Genomic DNA, 19,464 nt, shown 5'->3' with positions numbered 1-19,464 from the left:
TTGTTAACTCATGTGTACTAAGTTAGACAAACAAGACTGACACATGAAGGTGCTTGAGAAACTCCTGTTTTATAAAGGCATGTATTGAAAGAAGTGTTCAGAGGAATGAACCATGAGTTAATATGCTTAGAATAGTGCCTACACCATCGCAGGTGCTCAATAATGTCATTCTCATATTGATTATTTAAATTGATTTTCAGAGATGAAGGGAGAGAGAACAGTATCAATGTGAGAGTGACATATATTGGTTGGGTTCTGCTTGCAAGCTGACTAGCCCGGGGACTGAACTTGCAACCTAGGTACATGCCCTTGAGCTGGAATCAAGCCCTCCACCTTTCCATGGGTGGGTCAACACGAACCACTAAGAGACATCAGTCACTTCTATGTCATCTTGAGTAGTAATTATATTTACTAGCAGATGACCCAAGTTTCTGATGGATTCACTAATCATATGAAATGCACATTGAGAATGAGTATCATCCATGATTTTGCTAGATAGTATTAGTAATTCAGTGTTCTTAGTTAAAGTGAGTCTTTTGTGAGTTGATTGGTGTGATTCCCATTCCTTGTTCCCAACGGATTACATCTGGGAAAAAATGAAACAATAAGCATGTGGCTGGTTTTGCAGAGCTGAAGGTTGGCCACGGGACAAAAGTTCCTCTCCTTTATCCCCCAGCCAGGGCAGACAGCTTGTGCTCTCTCCTTACCCCTACTGTGCCCTTCATCCTCCCCTTTGCTATAAGTTTTGTTACATAGAATTTAGCTAAATTATCGTTTTCTACTCCAAGGTCAGCCATCATGTTCTATTCAAGGCTTCCAACTGGTTAGATGAGGTGGACTCATATTAGGGAGAACAATAGCTTTTCCCAGTCCATCTACTTAATTGTCAATCTCAGACCAAAACACCCTCACAGACACATTCAGAAAGTTTGACCAAGTATCTGGGCACCTCATGGTCCAATCCAATTGAAACTTAAAATTAATCATCGCAAGGATCTAAGATAAAATACTGTAGCGCCCAGTGGATTTCTAAACCTGTATCTCTATAACCCCAGATACTCTGTTGAATTTGGTTATACCATTTCTACCTGACATAAAGGCACATGTGAACATTCTCTGCAACACTGCAAGAGTGATTTAAGGGTTTGTTTATTTATTCATTTTTCTCTTTCTTTTGTTTAAAAAATGTATTGGGGTGACATTGCTTCATAGGATCATATTGGTTTCAGGTGCAGATTTGTTACAAGATCTGTATATTGCACTGTATGCACACCTCCCAAAGTCAAATCCTCTTCTGTCACTATATATTAGGCCCCCTTCACTCCCCCCCTCCCACACTCTTCCCTCTGACAACCCCCACACTACTGTTTGTGTGCACGAGTTTAGTGTAACATCCCACATACGAGATCTCGTGGTGCTCAGCTTTTTCCGCCTCACTTATTTCACGTAGCATAATATTCTCAGGACCCATCCACGTTGTCCCAAATGGCAGAATTTCATCTTTTCCTATTACTATTCCATTGTGTCTACGTACCACGTCTTCTTTAACCAGTTCTCTATTGACGGACACCTTGGTTCTCTCCATGTGTTGGCCACAGTGCATAATGCTGCAATGAGCCCTGACTGGTTTGACTCAGTGGATAGAGCATCAGCCTGCGGACAGAAGGGTCCTGGGTTCGATTCTGATCAAGGGCATGTACCTTGGTTGTGGGCACATCCCCAGCAGAAGTGTGCAGGAGGCACCTAATAGATGTTTCTCTCTCATCGATGTTTCTGACTCTCTGTCCCTTTCCCTTCCTCTCTGTAAAAAATCAATAAAATATATATTTTAAAAAACAATGCTGCAATGAACAAGATTTTGATTTCTCTGGTATATAAGCAAGAGAGGTATTGCTGGGTCATATGGTAGGTAGCTCTATTCTTCATTTTAGGGGAATTCACGCCATTGTTTTTCATAGTGGCTGCAGAAGTCTATATTCCCACCAGCAGTGAATGAGGGTTCCCCCTTTTCCACAGCCTCTCCAACACTTGTTATTACTTGTCTAACAGGTGTGAGGTGGTGTCTCATTGTAGTTGTGATTTGCATTTCCCTAATTGCTAGTGACATTGAACATCTTTTCATATATCTGTTGGATGTTTGTATCTCTTCTTGGGAGAGGTGTCTATTCAGGTTCTGTGTCCATGTTCTAATTGGGTTGTTTGTTTAGTGTTGAGTTTTAGGAGTTCTTTATATAGTTTGGGTATTAAACCTTTGTCGGAGCTATTGTTTGCAAATATTATCTCCTATTTGTTGGTTGCCTCTTTGTTTTGTTGTCAGTTTCTTTTGCTGTGCAGAAGCTGGTTAGTGTGATATAGTCCCATTCATGTATTTTTGCCGTTCCTTCACTTGCCTTTGGAGTCAAGTTCTTAAAATGTTCTCTACAGCCAAGGCCCATACACTTAGTACCTATGCTTTCTTCTATTGATGTTATTGTTTGAGACCTTCTGTTTATTTATTGGATCCCTTTTGAGTAAAGTTTTATTCATGGGGACAAACTGTAATCCAGTCCATTCTTTTACATGTGGCTTTCCATTGATCCCAGAACCTTTTATTGAACAGGTTTTCTTTACTCTAGGGCGTTATATACCAATAATGAATTCTCAGCAAGAAAAACTAAACAAACAATCCAATTTACCATAGTGCCCCCAAAAATTAAGATACCTAGGAATAAATTTAACCAGGGAGGTAAAAGACTTGTACTCAGAAAATCACAGGACATTGAACAAAAGAGCTAGAGGAAGGTATAAATAAGTGGAAGAACATACAGTGTTCATGGATTCATAGAACTAACATCATTAAAATGTCCATACTACTCAGAGTAATCTACAGATTTAATGCAATCCCTATTAAAATACCAACAGCATATTTCACAGATCTAGAAGAAATACTCCAAACATTAAATGGAACAAAAGAACACCTCAAATAGCCACAGCAATATTGGGAAAGAAGAACAAACTGGGAGGAATCACAATACCGGATATCAAGTAAAACTGTAAAGCCACTGTAATCTTAACAGCCTGGGACTGGCACAAGAACAGGCATATAGATCACTGGAACGGAACAGAGACCCCAGAAGTAGACCCATGTGATTACCCACAAATAGTATTTGACAAAGTAGAGAAGATCATACAACAGAGTAAGACAGGCTCTTCAATAAATGGTGTTGGGAAAATTGGACAGCAGTGAGTTACAGAGGGATCAGTGCCTGGCACATTAACCAGAGGAATCTCAGAGCCCACTCTGCAGAGAACCGGCTCTGAGGAAAGGTTCCTGACAAAACACTGCTGTTCTGTGAGTGGTAACAATGAGCTAAATAATCCCTTCTTTCAGCCTCAGAGGCAGACCACCTCTGGGGATGTTATGTGAGGCACAGGAAAACATAAACAAACAGGCAGGAAAGAGGCAGAGGGTGAAGCTGATAAGAAAGGGGACATACCTAGGTTTTCAGCCCTTGAAGATCACAACACTAATTCAAAAGCTCCTTCCTGGGGTAGTAGAAGGGTAGAGTACTTCCCTCAAGCACAGAGTTTAAGAAGGACTCACATCTGAGTCATCAAGATGCACAATACTTCCAGGCAATACTAAAAAATCAATTATTCCAGGACATCCATGATGAACAAAATATCAACATTTCAGAGACACGAAATGACCTTCCACTTGCAAGTCACCGAGAGGCTTACGAAGGGAAGGGTGCAAATATAATCTTAGCAAGTTCCATTCAGTCTACAAAATTCTAACCAAAGAAAGGGAAAAGATCTGACCTGCTAACTGTCCTCTCCAGCCTGTCCACAACCCCAATTTTTATTTTAACAATTTATTCAAGGTGAGGTCCTGTGAAGACATTTCAGTAAAGTGAAATTAAAGAAAAATGATTCACCATTGTCACGTGGTTACAAGAAACTATCCAACATGGCAAAACTCTATACTGAAACAAGTAATCCCTTTTATAAAAAATAATATCTTGCCAAAACCGGTTTGGCTCAGTGGATAGAGCGTCAGCCTGCGGACTGAAGGGTCCCAGGTTCGATTCCGGTCAAGGGCATGTAACTTGGTTGTGGGCACATCCCCAGTAGGAGGTGTGCAAGAGGCAACTGATCGATGTTTCTGACTATCCCTCTTCCTTCCTCTCTGTAAAAAATCAATAATATATATTAAAAAAAAAAAAAGAAAAAAAATAATATCTTAAATAAAACGCTTGTATTGATTTCAGAGAGGAAGGTGGAGGGAGAGAGAGATGGAAACATCAATGATGAGAGAGAATCATTGATCTCCTGCCTCCTGCAAGCCCCACCCAGGAATCTAGCTGCAACCAGGACCTGTGCCCAGACCAGGAATCAAACCAGGACTTCCTGGTTCATAGGCTGATGCTCCAGCGCTGAGCCAGGCAGGCAGGCCAGGCTGAAAACAAGTCATCGTGAAAATACTAAACTGTTAGCTTCCACTCCAGCCAAGGCAGTAAAATTACATTAAGTCCTTGTTTTGGTACAAATAAAATACAGTTGAAATAAAGTGCAAGTTTCATACATGGAGCTTTTATAGCTTGAATGTAAAAAATTAAAACATTTTAAGTTTTCAGTTAATACTCAGTTAATAATCAATATATAAGTATTTTTAAAATTCTAGTAGAAGGATGTCTTAAGATTAAAATATTTTCAATTTTATGTAGAAATTTAAATTAATATTTAAATATTTTTTAAAGTTTAAGACAATGTGTTAATAGTATCTACGTTTAAAATGCATTTACACATTTACAGCAATATTTATTTAATACTAAACTTCTCAAGTATTTTAAAAGTTTAAGTGATGCTTTAAAACGAAATATTTTTAACATTGGGCTTCATATTAATATTTAATATTAAAATATTTTAATATTTTGAGCTGCATCAGGAAGACAAGTTTTAATGCTCGCACTTTCCCGTATTTTTTTTAACTTCACTCCATGGCTCTCTAACGTTGTAACGTGGAAACATCACACGAAAGCGCCAAAGCCCCCACGGAGCCGCCACTCCCGGGGCCTGGCGCCCCAGCTCACCCCACAGCGTCCCCAGCGCGGAGCAGTGGCCCGTCCTTCCCGCCTTCCCGGCTCTGAATCTGGGCGCATCTCGCGCAGAAAGTGCCCCGATTCTGTACAAACCACCCAGCACGCTCTGATTCCAGCCTCTGATCCCGCAGCAAACGGATTCTCGGTAAAAATGGCCTCGCCGGGGTTTCCGCGCAAAAGGAAAGCCCCACGCTCCCGGGGAAGCGCAGCGAAGGCCAGGTTCTGTGCCGGCTTCCTCAGGACTATGGCCGCGGCGAGGCGCCGGCAGAGCTCCGTCCTCAGCAGCGGCGGCCTCCGAAGGGAGGTTTTGCCTTCACTATTAAAGCGGCACAAAGCGGCTCCGCGGGGCCGGGCCGGCTTCTCTGCTCTCAGACCAGACTGATCCAACTTTCCCCAAAAAGCGGCTTCATAAAGGCCTCCTGCGCTCCCTCTGGTGGCCAGCTGGAGAATCGCGCTTTCTAGAAATCCCAAGAAGGAAAGTTGCAGCTACTTGGGCCCGCGACTCCCCCTGGCGGTAGTCCCCTGAATCACTGCAATTCGCAATGGCCCAGATCTCTCTGTGGCTGGTGGCGGGGGCCATGCTCTGCTCCAGCCCTGCTGGTTCTCTTGAGGAGGACTTACTTTGGATCCACAGAGGAGACAACCTGAGTGTCTTCAATCTTTTGAGGCAACTGCAAAAGATCCCCCCTCACTTATGCCTGGGTGACAGAAATGACTTCAAATTTCCTTGGAATAGGGGGACAATCACCCAAATGCAGAAGACACAACACACCTGTTTCCACCATCTGATGATCATGCAGATCTTCAACCTCTTTAGAACACAGCACAGCCTTGCTGCATGGGACCACACCCTCCTCTCTCAACTACTCTCCAGCCTTCATCACAGCCTGGAGGACCTGGAGCAGAGGGAAGGAGAAAATCGGGCTTGTCCCACTTTGGGAATTCATGTCCCGAAGTACTTCCAAAGAATCCATAACTACCTGAGAGAGAAGAAATACAGCGCCTGTGCTTGGGAGGTCGTTAGAGTGGAAATTACACTACGCGTTGGAATCATGTAACAATCCTCACAGGAAAGTCAACCAATTCACAATAACTTTCTATGGTGACTGACTCTCTCTCTTCAATTGCATTGCTTGCTAAGCCCCAAAACAATCTCCACTCACATTTCTGCACCAGCTGAGAAATACCTACAACCCGAATCAGGGGGTTATTTTAAAAATACAATGTACATCATGAATTTACAACATTATGTTTAGAGAGAGAGAGGTACATGATCTGCTTTCTTAAATAAAAAATTTTATGACATCATTTTATTTTTTACTGTTTTTAATTTTTTGGGACAGTGGTAGTGGAGGGGGTAGGTGATATTTGCTGTTTCCAAACTATAAATTCCATCTTTTTTTTTAATTGAAAGGTTCTTCAGGATAATATTTGGTTAAAGACATTTGACAGTGAAGTTCATGGTGGCTCTTGTAACTGATCAACAGAAAACTATCCACACCTTGGTCATTATAGAACTTTATTTTGCGTTTGTAGAAGAGCACAATGCAAGCATTTCTGATCAGAGGACTCTTAAGTTTGGCTCTTTTGTAAACAATGATTGTAGGTCATGGGCACGTTCTATTTAGAAACTTTGCCAACTCAGCGTGTGTAGCCAGATTTCTCTGGGAACTTAATTCTATTCTACCCAGTTGTACAGAGAGAAATGAGGGTAGGTCACCTGGGATGTTTTCAAGGCCAGGACTGTCCTGGGCAATATCACTTATGCTCCCAGCAGTGGGGCTGAACCTATCTCAGGTGATGCACTAAGTGCAAAGAGGTGAGAAGTAGACTCGGACCTGGTGATCATGGAACAGGAGACAGAGCACACCTAGGAGCAGGAAGGAGATGAAAGTCAGCAGCAGTGTGAGAACTGGGCAGAACAGAGACAGGTAAAGCCTGGACTGGAACAGGCAGGCCCTCAGGAGGGGAGCAATGGGAAGGGCCTGCACTGAGTCACCTGTTTCTGCAGATCATCCTGGTTCCGAGGGTGAGAAGATGGAAGTGGATGCTGAGAGCAGAGCTCTCCCACAGAGACGTGGCCAACAGCAGTGTCCCCAGCACAGGGGACACTGACCCCACAGCAGCCTGCTGGGAATTGGAGGGACCACGGTTACTCCAGAGCCAGAGACAAACCTGTTTCAATTGTCAGAAAATTCTACTCTTTAAACTATGTAAAAGGAATGTTGACTACTTTTCCTTGGAACTTGAAGTCAGTCAGTTCTGTGGACTCGGACCACACTGGTGATGTCATACAGAACAATAGACAGCAGTCCTCAGGCATTTGAAGTGGAACTTGGAATCCATTGTCACCCCACCCTCCCTGCTCAGTGCTCTCATGCCATGGCCTCTCCTTGGTTCATAAATCCCATGTCCAATTCTATCCTTGTCTTTTAACGGGCCCTTCCAGACAAGCCTTTATCTTAATCTTCTAAAGGATTTGACCTTGGATTCTTGGTACCTTCCAAATAATTCATCGCTCCAGATTTATACTGCATAATAGTGGTATAAAAAGTTTAATACAAATAGGATTACTGAGAAGGTTGAATTCAGCATTTCAAAGACTTTACAACAGTCGGTCAATAGTTAGCATATGCGATAAAATTTTGTTATCATTTACTATAAAATATCAATATAACTATTATTTAGATTAAGACCACACTCTTTTAGGATCATCCAATTCCATTTCTCTTAAATCCACATTACTCAAGGCAAGCTTCTCAGTGGCTGAGTGGATTTGTTAACTAGATGGAGCACACAAACCTGGGTTAATATCCACTAGGCAGCCAGGGAGGGTCCTGTTCAAGCAGTGGGGGTGGTGGTTGCCAAACTTTTGAGAGTTAGTTGCTGTGAGTCTTAACTTCTGTCCTCAGAGCTGAACCCATGTGCATTAAATGACAGGAAAGTGACATGGCTGGTCACTGACCCAGGACGTCCTGCTCTTTGAGCCTCTGGGGAGAGGCAGCCCATCGCTGTGTTGGTGTAGCTCAGGGCTGGCTTCCATCCTCCCTCTGCCACAGCACCAGGGACCCCGTGTGGCTACAGTCAATTCTGCCAACTTACACTTTGTCTTCTCATCATCAGAAGTCACTTCCCTGCTTTCTCTTTTATGACATGCAGCATTCTATTCGTTTCATTTTTGTCACAAACTACTGTCAATTTTGCTTTCTGGGAAAGTTGAAATGAGAAATAAAATGTCTGAAGTCCTGATAATTATCGAGAAAAATGGTGAAGTCTCTTTGCCCTTCTTTATTCCCATTGTTTGTATTAACCTGAGGATGAAGCAGAGAGTAATGCCAGAGGAGAAAGACAGACTATGCCCAGGAAACCACTGTAATTACTATGTGGTTATTTACCTTTAAAATGAAGCACCATGAATAATTAAGAAAAGAAGGCTGAGATAGCATCCTGAGCCTCACTGCCCTGCATCTTGAGCATGAGACAGACAGGGATGAACAGAGAGGCCCAACTTAAAGTCAGTCTGAATGAGCAGCTGACGTTCACCAGTTTCTGTTCTACAAGTTTCCACTGGGAGACATCGTCACTGAAACTCCTGTGCAAAGCTCAGAAATTCTGAGCATAGTGTGTTCCATCCTTTCAGCAAAGAATTGAACAATAAAAGCGGTGCTGGCATAATAAAAGTTATCGTCCTATTGAATGTAAATGATTGCAATGGATAGCTAATGCCTCCACCCACTTAGACAAAATAAACGTTTTCTGTCAGCGTTTAGGGCTGTGGACACCTCTGACACCCAAGTCCTGACTCAGGAGAGGAGCAGGTCACCAATAAAAACAAGGGTCCTTCACACACACCCTCCCGGGGGAAGAAGAGGATCCTGGTGATCATTTTGCCACAGAGACACAAGCCCCTCCGCCTGGGGAGGATTCTAAGGACCTCAGGATGGGGTGAGCCTGCCCTCAAGGGGGAGTCCAGGAGAGTTATAGTTGAGGACACTGTCACTCCAGAGGCAAAGGGTTACTAGATCTGATCTCAGCCTCGTGAATGGGGTGGGTGGTGCTGGGAAAATATTACTGTCTTGTTATGAGAATCTGCACACCTACACCCACCAGCAAAGAACCCAGATTCCTGCTGGGGGTACTGGCACAGCCTGAGGAGCCCTAACAACCAGTTACAGACGCCGGAAGGAAACGGCAATGTCTACTGAAGTCCTGACCTAGTGGACCCGGGAAGCATAACTACGTGGCCCTGCAGGAATGGGTTCCAGAAGAGAAACATCCCCGAAACGCAGTCACTAAAACCTCAGCCTCTGCAGGGAACACAACAGTAAACAAAACTCAGCCCTTGGTTCTAAAGAGCTTATGTACTACACGTGGTCCAGCGAGGACCTGACTAAATACAGTATCCCACATGGCGAGGGAGCCTGACGCCCTGTGCAAAGTAAGGAGGGCAGCACGGTGCCCAGAGTCAAGGCCCAATTCTGTTTCTAAAGCAGAAGAGCAATATTTATATAATAAAAACATATGGATGGGCATGTGTGTAAGTATTTACACACCTACCGAATCTCTGACTTTAGGACAAAGACCTTTTCATTTGACTAAGTACCCACGTGGACTGACACATGCAAAGTTTGTTGGAAATTATAACTAGAAAACTAATATTGCAGATTGATGACATCTTCTTAGACCACCTAAAAGAAAACAAAAAAGGAAGTGAAAGTGGAAAGACATGCTTAGAAAATGAAAATTGTGGTGTTCCCTATTTAAGGGCCCTACTTAGAAAGAAGGTCATTGGAGAACTTTTGGCCCAAGGTTGTTCACCAGACGCCCAGCTCAGCCAGGCCAGCAGCACCCTCGTTTGCCCATGGCCCTCCTGCTCTCTCTATTCACGGCCCTGGTGCTGTTCAGCTCTGGCCCTGGTGGAGCTCTGGGCTGTGACCTGCCTCAGGACCACGTCCTGCTCAGCAGGAAGAACTTAGAGCTTCTCAGCCAAATGAGCACAATCTCCCCTCTCTTCTGTCTGAAGGACAGACAGCACTTCAGATTCCCCCGGGCAATGGTGGAAGGCAGCCAGGTCCAGAAGGCCCAGGCCATCTCTGTCCTCCACGAGATGCTCCAGCAGATCTTCGACCTCTTGCCCACAGAGAACTCCTCTGTCACCTGGAACACGACCCTCGTGGACCAACTGCGCACAGGACTCCATCGGCAGCTGGAAGACCTGGACACCTGCTCGGCGCGGGAGATGGGAGAGGAGGGATCTGCCCTGGCCATGCAGGGCCCTACCCTGGCCTTGAAGAGGTACTTCCAGGGCATCCGTCTCTACCTGAAGGAGAAGAAATACAGTGACTGCGCCTGGGAAGTTGTCAGAGTGGAAATCATGAGATCCTTCTCCTCAATAACACCCGTGCAAGAAAGGCTAAGAAATAAGGATGGAGTCGTGGGATCGCCCTGAAAGGATTCTCATGGATGAATGTGCCGCATCACCTTTGCCCATACGTCCTGGGTCATGTGCAAAGGCTCTTACATCTGCTTCAGTCACAGAATTTATTGAATTTTACTCAGAAAATCTGTTGTCAGAGCATTAAGTGAGAAAATGTTACAAAATTCAGCTCCTGAGTCAACAGTCCCTGATAGGTTACTGCCTGAATGGTTATTTATTGTTATTTATTTATTTATTATTTATTCTTTCATCTTATCATATTTGTGTACTTATGTAACCAATATTTGCACTTACCTTGTATCAAAATTTAACAAACATGTAACTTTTTTAAGTTATTAAATTTGCATTTTGCTTTATTTATTTCTTATCACAGAAAACTTGGTGAGTTTTTTACTTCTGAAAAGCTAAATCCTTATTTGTTGAATCTATCTCAAAATAGTACACTTTTATTAAGTCCTTTAGAACAGTTCTCCCACTTCTCAGGTGGGACTATCGAAAGCTGGAAACGCATGGAATTGAGAAGAGCCCTGGAAAACGGAAGATGTTCAGTGGTTATGTCAGAATTGTAACCGATTTCTATTCCGTCAGCAAGAGGAGAGGGTAGGAATATCTGGGAGGAGTCTTTAGAGTGAAGCAGAAACGATATCGGGTATTTGTTGGCTGATATTGGCATCTGGTCCTCCTCCTACCACAGTCTCCCAGCCCTGCTTTACTGGATGTATTCACTCCCTTCCCGCCCCGACCTCGCTGCCTCTAGTTCTGTTGTGGTTTCCGCTTCAAGGTTTCTAATCAGAAGAAAAGCCAAAGGGAGACAGCAACTGTTGAGTGGCAGCTCTATGTTCTTCAAAACGGTTGTAGACAGTTCTGTTTCTAGGAGTGTGCTGATGGATGTTTCTGGGCCCTGAGCAAATGCCATTGTTACAATGATGACAGAGAAAGGAATCAGCCAAATTCAGATAGCTGCGTGTGTGCTGTGTGAATATCTCAGAGAGCAGGGAGAGAGACCAATTTGGGAGGATTTCTTGAATCTGTGCCTCAGGTGACCTAGTCAATGCTTCAGTTCACTTGTAAATAAATTGTGGGTAGTATTTTAATACATTTTTATTCTTTATCTTTCTCTCCTCTACTCCTCTACTTCATGGACCAGTTTAGAAGGAGAAAAACTTGCCAATTCTCAACTTTTTCCTTTCTTTCATTGCCTATCACCTGTTGAATGGTAGGATCCTTGCTACTTGCTTACAGATTTAATGCAAGTCAATTGTGTTACTTTTAAGTTACAGATAGGTTGTTTGGCCATTTGAGTTCTGCTGGTCTAAACTGTGACCTCCTGGGCTGCTGCATTTATGCTTCTCTACCTCCACATACATTTTAAGGCAAAATTCAGGATGACCGGTGGTTGACATAGCCAAGTCGACACATAAAATTAACCATCACGCCCTAACTGGTTTTTCAGTGGATAGAGCATCGGCCTGCGGACTGAGGGGTCACAGGTTCGATTCCAGTCAAGGGCATGTACCTTCGTTGCGGGCACATCTCCAGTAGGAGGTGTGTAGGGGGCAGCTGATTGATGTTTCTCTCTCATCGATGTTTCTAACTCTCTATCCCTCTCCCTTCCTCTCTGTAAAAAAGCAATAAAATATATATTTTTAAAAAATCAACCATCACAACTACTGTCCTGGAGAAAGGATGCTCTGATTCTCAGTAGCCTCTTAGTTCCAGTGAAGAGGGAAATTCCTAGAATCCTAAGAGCTTAGACCAGGGGCGGGCAAACTTTTTGACTCGAGGGCCACAATGGGTTCTTAAACTGGACCAGAGGGCCGGAACAAAAGCATGGATGGAGTGTTTGTGTCAACGAATATAAATTCAAAGTAAAGAAGCGGAGGGGAGAGCAAGAGAACCGGATAGAACAGCCGGATCCAGCCCGCGGGCCGTAGATTGCCCACGGCTGGCTTAGACTATGGTGTCAGAACTCCTAGATTTTCAAGTATAGCTATGAACTTGGGAAAGCTAATGTCCCTTTGGCTTTGTCTTCTTCTCCATAAAAAGGGGATAATGAAAGGAACAACATCTTCCTCTTGTGTTAACTCATGTGTACTAAGTTAGACAAACAAGACTGACACACGAAGGTGCTTGAGAAACTCCTGTTTTATAAATGCATGTTTTCAAAGAAGTGTTCAAAGGAAAGAACCATGAATTAATATGCTTAGAATAGTGCCCTACACCACCGCAGGTGCTCAATAATATCATTCTCATATTGATTATTTAAATTGATTTTCAGAGATGAAGGGAGAGAGAACAGTATCAATGTGAGAGTGACATATATTGGTTGGGTTCTGCTTGCAAGCTGACTAGCCCGGGGACTGAACTTGCAACCTAGGTACATGCCCTTGAGCTGGAATCAAGCCCTCACCTTTCCATGGGTGGGTCAACACGAACCACTAAGAGACATCAGCCACTTCTATGTCATCTTGAGTAGTAATTATATTTACTAGCAGATGACCCAAGTTTCTGATGGATTCACTAATCATATGAAATGCACATTGAGAATGAGTAACACCATGATTTTGCTAGATAGTATTAGTAATTTGGTGTTCTTAGTTAAAGTGAGTCTTTTGTGAGTTGATTGGTGTGATTCCCATTCCTTGTTCCCAACGGATTACATCTGGGAAAAAATGAAACAATAAGCATGTGGCTGGTTTTGCAGAGCTGAAGGTTGGCCACGGGACAAAAGTTCCTCTCCTTTATCCCCCAGCCAGGGCAGACAGCTTGTGCTCTCTCCTTACCCCGACTATGCCCTTCATCCTCCCCTTTGCTATAAGTTTTGCTACATAGAATTTAGCTAAATTATCGTTTTCTCTCCAAGGTCAGCCATTATGTTCTATTCAAGGCCTCCAACTGATTAGATGAGGTGGACTCATATTAGGGAGAACAATAGCTTTTCCCAGTCCATCTACTTAATTGTCAATTTCAGACCAAAACACCTTCACAGACACATTCAGAAAGTTTGACCAAGTATCTGGGCACCTCATGGTCCAATCCAATTGAAACTTAAAATTAATCATCGCAAGGATCTAAGATAAAATACTGTAGCGCCCAGTGGATTTCTAAACCTGTATCTCTATAACCCCAGATACTCTGTTGAATTGGATTATATCATTTCTACATGACATAAAGGCACATGTGAACATTCTCTGTACACTGCGTGAGTGATTTAAGGGTTTGTTTATTTATTCATTTTTCTCTTTCTTTTGTTTAAAAAATGTATTGGGGTGACATTGCTTCATAGGATCATATAGGATTCAGGTGCGGATTTGTTAAAAGATCGGTATATTCCACTGTATGCACACCACCCAAAGTCAAATCCTCTTCTGTCACTATATATTAGGCCCCCTTCACTCTCCCCCTCCCACACCCTTCCCTCTGACAACCCCCACACTACTGTTTGTGTGCACGAGTTTAGTGTGATATCCCACATATGAGATCATGTGGTGCTCAGCTTTTTCCGCCTCACTTATTTCACGTAGCATAATATTCTCAGGACCCATCCACGTTGTCCCAAATGGCAGAATTTCATCTTTTCCCATTACTATTCCATTGTGTCTACGTACCACGTCTTCTTTAACCAGTTCTCTATTGACGACACCATGGTTCTCTCCATGTGTTGGCCACAGTGCATAATGCTGCAATGAGCCCTGACCGGTTTGACTCAGTGGATAGAGCATCGGCCTGCGGACTGAAGGGTCCTGGGTTCGATTCTGGTCAAGGGCATGTACCTTGGAATTGTGCAGGAGGCAGCTAATCGATGTTTATCTCTCATCGATGTTTCTGACTCTCTGTCCCTTTCCCTTCCTCTCTGTAAAAAATCAATAAAATATATATTTTTAAAAATAATGCTGCAATGAACAAGTTTTTGATTTCTCTGGTATATATGCAAGAGAGGGATTGCTGGGTCATATGGTAGATAGCTCTATTCTTCATTTTGGGGGAATTCACGCCATTGTTTTTCATAGTGGCTGCAGAAGTCTATATTCCCACCAGCAGTGAATGAGAGTTCCCCCTTTTCCACAGCCTCTCCAACACTTGTTATTACTTGTCTAACAGGTGTGAGGTGGTGTCTCATTGTAGTTGTCATTTGCATTTCGCTAATTGCTAGTGACATTGAACATCTTTTCATATATCGATTGGATGTTTGTCTTCCTTCTTGGGAGAGGTGTCCATTCAGGTTCTGTGCCCATGTTCTAATTGGGTTGTTTGTTTAGTGTTAAGTTTTATGAGTTCATTATATAGTTTGGGTATTAAACCTTTGTCGGAGCTATTGTTTGCAAATATTATCTCCTATTCGTTGGTTGCCTCTTTGTTGTGTTGTCAGTTTCTTTTGCTGTGCAGAAGCTGGTTACTCTGACATAGTCCCATTCATTTATTTTGCCGTTCCTTCACTTGCCTTTGGAGTCAAGTTCATAAAATGTTCTCTACAGCCTAGTCCATACACTTAGTACCTATGCTTTCTTCTACTGATGTTATTATTTCAGACCTTCTATTTATATACTTGATCCCCTTTGAGTTAAGTTTTATTCATGGGGACAAACTGTAATCCAGTCCATTCTTTTGCATGTGGCTTTCCATTGATCCCAGAACCTTTTATTGAACTGGTTTTCTTTACTCTAGGGCAGGGGTGGGCAAACTTTTTGACTCGAGGGCCACAATAAGTTCTTAACTGGACCGGAGGGCCGGAACAAAAGCATGGATGAAGTGTTTGAGTGAACTAATATAAATTCAAAGTAAAGGAGCGGAGGGAGGGGAGAGCAAGAGAACCGGACAGAACAGCCGGATCCCGCCAGGCCGTAGTTTGCCCACAGCTGCTCTAGGGCGTTATATACCAATAATGAATCTCAGAGCCCACTCTGCAGAGAACCGGCTCTGAGGAAAGGTTCCTGACAAAACACTGCTGTTCTGTGAGTGGTAACAATGAGCTAAATAATCCCTTCTTTCAGCCTCAGAGGCAGACCACCTCTGGGGATGTTATGTGAGGCACAGGAAAACATAAACAAACAGGCAGGAAAGAGGCAGAGGGTGAAGCTGTTAAGAAAGGGGACATACCTAGGTTTTCAGCCCTTGAAGATCACAACACTAATTCAAAAGCTCCTTCCTGGGGTAGTAGAAGGGTAGAGTACTTCCCTCAAGCACAGAGTTTAAGAAGGACTCACATCTGAGTCATCAAGATACACAATACTTCCAGGCAATACTAACAAATGAATTGCCCTAACCGGTTTGGGTCAGTGGAAAGAGAGTCGGCCTGCGTACTGAAGGGTCCCAGGTTCGATTCCAGTCAAGGGCATGTACCTTGGTTGCGGGTACATCCCCAGTAGGGGGTGTGCAGGAGGCAGCTGATGGATGTTTCTCTCTCATTGATGTTTCTAACTCTCTGTCCCTCTCCCTTCCTCTCTATAAAAAAACAATAAAATATATTTTTTAAAAATTTAAGAAAAATAAAAAATGAATTAATGCCAGGAAATGATTAACAAAATACCAACATTTTAGAGACACGAAATGACCTTCCACTGACAAGTCCCTGAGAGGCTTACAAAGGGGAGGGGTGCGACAAGGTGCAAATATGATGTTAGCAAGTTCCATTCAGTCCACAAAATTCTAACCAAAGAAAAGGAAAAGATCTGACCTGCTAAATGTCCTCTCCAGCCTGTCCACAACCCCAATTTTTACTTGTAACGATTCATTCAAGATGAGGTCCTGTGAAGACGTTTCAGTAAAGTGAAATTAAAGAAAAATGACTCACCATTGTCACGTGGTTACAAAAACTGTCCAACATTGGCAATACTCTCAACTGAAAACAAGTAATCCCTTTTAGAAAAAAATAATATCTTCAATAAAACACTTGTATTGATTTCAGAGAGGAAGATAGGGAGAGATAGAAACATCAATGATGAGAGAGAATCATTGATCCACTGCCTCCCGCAAGCCCCACCCAGGGATCTAGCTGCAACCAGGACCTGTGCCCAGACCAGGAATCGGACCAGGACTTCCTGGTTCATAGGCTGATGCTCCAGCGCTGAGCCAGGCAGGCAGGCCAGGCTGAAAACAAGTCATCGTGAAAATACTAAACTGTTAGCTTCCACTCCAGCCAAGACAGTAAAATTACATTAAATCCTAGTTTTGGTACAAATAAAATACAGTTGAAATAAAGTGCAAGTTTCATACATGGAGTTTTTATAGTCTGAATGTTAAAAATTAAAACATTAAAAAATTTCAGTTAATACTTAGTTAATATTCAACATATAAGTATTTTTAAAATTCTAATAGAAGGATTTCTTAAGATTAAAATATTTTACATTTTATGTATTTTATTTAATATTTAAATATTTTTTAAAGTTTAAGAGAATGTGTTTAGTTTCTACGTTTAAAATATATTTAAAAATTTACAGCGATGTTTATTGAATACTAAACTATTTTACAAGTTTAATTAACTGATGCTTTAAAATAAAGTATTTTTAAATATTAGGCTTCATATTTATATTTAATATTAAAGTATTTTAATATTTATAGTAGCTTCAGGAAGACAAGTTTTAATGCTCGCACTTTCCCGTATTTTTAAACTTTACTCCATGGCTCTCTAACGTTGTAACGTGGAAACATCACACGAAATGTCCCCAGCGCGGAGCAGTGGCCCGTCCTTCCCGCCTTCCCGGCTCTGAATCTGGGCGCATCTCGCGCAGAAAGTGCCCCGATTCTGTACAAACCACCCAGCACGCTCTGATTCCAGCCTCTGATCCCGCAGCAAACGGATTCTCGGTAAAAATGGCCTCGCCGGGGTTTCCGCGCAAAAGGAAAGCCCCACGCTCCCGGGGAAGCGCAGCGAAGGCCAGGTTCTGTGCCGGCTTCCTCAGGACTATGGCCGCGGCGAGGCGCCGGCAGAGCTCCGTCCTCAGCAGCGGCGGCCTCCGAAGGGAGGTTTTGCCTTCACGATTAAAGCGGCACAAAGCGGCTCCGCGGGGCGGGCCGGCTTCTCTGCTCTCAGACCAGACTGATCCAACTTTCCCCAAAAAGCGGCTTCATAAAGGCCTCCTGCGCTCCCTCTGGTGGCCAGCTGGAGAATCGCGCTTTCTAGAAATCCCAAGAAGGAAAGTTGCAGCTACTTGGGCCCGCGACTCCCCCTGGCGGTAGTCCCCTGAATCACTGCAATTCGCAATGGCCCAGATCTCTCTGTGGCTGGTGGCGGGGGCCATGCTCTGCTCCAGCCCTGCTGGTTCTCTTGAGGAGGACTTACTTTGGATCCACAGAGGAGACAACCTGAGTGTCTTCAATCTTTTGAGGCAACTGCAAAAGATCCCCCCTCACTTATGCCTGGGTGACAGAAATGACTTCAAATTTCCTTGGAATAGGGGGACAATCACCCAAATGCAGAAGACACAACACACCTGTTTCCACCATCTGATGATCATGCAGATCTTCAACCTCTTTAGAACACAGCACAGCCTTGCTGCATGGGACCACACCCTCCTCTCTCAACTACTCTCCAGCCTTCATCACAGCCTGGAGGACCTGGAGCAGAGGGAAGGAGAAAATCGGGCTTGTCCCACTTTGGGAATTCATGTCCCGAAGTACTTCCAAAGAATCCATAACTACCTGAGAGAGAAGAAATACAGCGCCTGTGCTTGGGAGGTCGTTAGAGTGGAAATTACACTACGCGTTGGAATCATGTAACAATCCTCACAGGAAAGTCAACCAATTCACAATAACTTTCTATGGTGACTGACTCTCTCTCTTCAATTGCATTGCTTGCTAAGCCCCAAAACAATCTCCACTCACATTTCTGCACCAGCTGAGAAATACCTACAACCCGAATCAGGGGGTTATTTTAAAAAATACAATGTACATCATGAATTTACAACATTATGTTTAGAGAGAGAGAGGTACATGATCTGCTTTCTTAAATAAAAAATTTTATGACATCATTTTATTTTTTACTGTTTTTAATTTTTTGGGACAGTGGTAGTGGAGGGGGTAGGTGATATTTGCTGTTTCCAAACTATAAATTCCATCTTTTTTTTTAATTGAAAGGTTCTTCAGGATAATATTTGGTTAAAGACATTTGACAGTGAAGTTCATGGTGGCTCTTGTAACTGATCAACAGAAAACTATCCACACCTTGGTCATTATAGAACTTTATTTTGCGTTTGTAGAAGAGCACAATGCAAGCATTTCTGATCAGAGGACTCTTAAGTTTGGCTCTTTTGTAAACAATGATTGTAGGTCATGGGCACGTTCTATTTGGAAACTTTGCCAACTCAGCGTGTGTAGCCAGATTTCTCTGGGAACTTAATTCTATTCTACCCAGTTGTACAGAGAGAAATGAGGGTAGGTCACCTGGGATGTTTTCAAGGCCAGGACTGTCCTGGGCAATATCACTTATGCTCCCAGCAGTGGGGCTGAACCTATCTCAGGTGATGCACTAAGTGCAAAGAGGTGAGAAGTAGACTCGGACCTGGTGATCATGGAACAGGAGACAGAGCACACCTAGGAGCAGGAAGGAGATAGAAGTCAGCAGCAGCGTGAGAACTGGGCAGAACAGAGACAGGTAAAGCCTGGACTGGAACAGGCAGGCCCTCAGGAGGGGAGCAATGGGAAGGGCCTGCACTGAGTCACCTGTTTCTGCAGATCATCCTGGTTCCGAGGGTGAGAAGATGGAAGTGGATGCTGAGAGCAGAGCTCTCCCACAGAGACGTGGCCAACAGCAGTGTCCCCAGCACAGGGGACACTGACCCCACAGCAGCCTGCTGGGAATTGGAGGGACCACGGTTACTCCAGAGCCAGAGACAAACCTGTTTCAATTGTCAGAAAATTCTACTCTTTAAACTATGTAAAAGGAATGTTGACTACTTTTCCTTGGAACTTGAAGTCAGTCAGTTCTGTGGACTCGGACCACACTGGTGA

The 19,464-nt window shown here is 43.4% G+C and overlaps 3 protein-coding genes across 3 annotated transcripts; all 3 read left to right on the top strand.

Moving 5' to 3' along the window:
• Positions 1-5,623: 5,623 nt before the first annotated feature.
• Positions 5,624-6,139, top strand: LOC308248157 (interferon omega-1-like; the record flags this gene model as incomplete). Its single annotated transcript, XM_080668182.1, has 1 exon — positions 5,624-6,139. The coding sequence occupies one exon, from the start codon at positions 5,624-5,626 to the stop codon at positions 6,137-6,139; it is 516 nt and encodes a 171-aa protein (XP_080524308.1).
• Positions 6,140-9,828: 3,689 nt separating this feature from the next.
• LOC308247998 (interferon omega-2-like) lies at positions 9,829-10,530 on the top strand (the record flags this gene model as incomplete). The annotated part of the gene is made up of 1 exon (XM_080667905.1): positions 9,829-10,530. The coding sequence occupies exon 1, from the start codon at positions 9,943-9,945 to the stop codon at positions 10,528-10,530; it is 588 nt and encodes a 195-aa protein (XP_080524031.1). The 5' UTR covers positions 9,829-9,942.
• Positions 10,531-17,718: 7,188 nt separating this feature from the next.
• Positions 17,719-18,234, top strand: LOC308248956 (interferon omega-1-like; the record flags this gene model as incomplete). The annotated part of the gene is made up of 1 exon (XM_080669452.1): positions 17,719-18,234. The coding sequence occupies one exon, from the start codon at positions 17,719-17,721 to the stop codon at positions 18,232-18,234; it is 516 nt and encodes a 171-aa protein (XP_080525578.1).
• Positions 18,235-19,464: the final 1,230 nt, after the last annotated feature.

This window comes from Plecotus auritus, assembly GCF_963455305.1.
Source record: "Plecotus auritus genome assembly, chromosome: 5".
Lineage (NCBI taxonomy): Eukaryota > Metazoa > Chordata > Mammalia > Chiroptera > Vespertilionidae > Plecotus > Plecotus auritus.
This window is presented reverse-complemented; position numbering and strand designations above follow the sequence as displayed.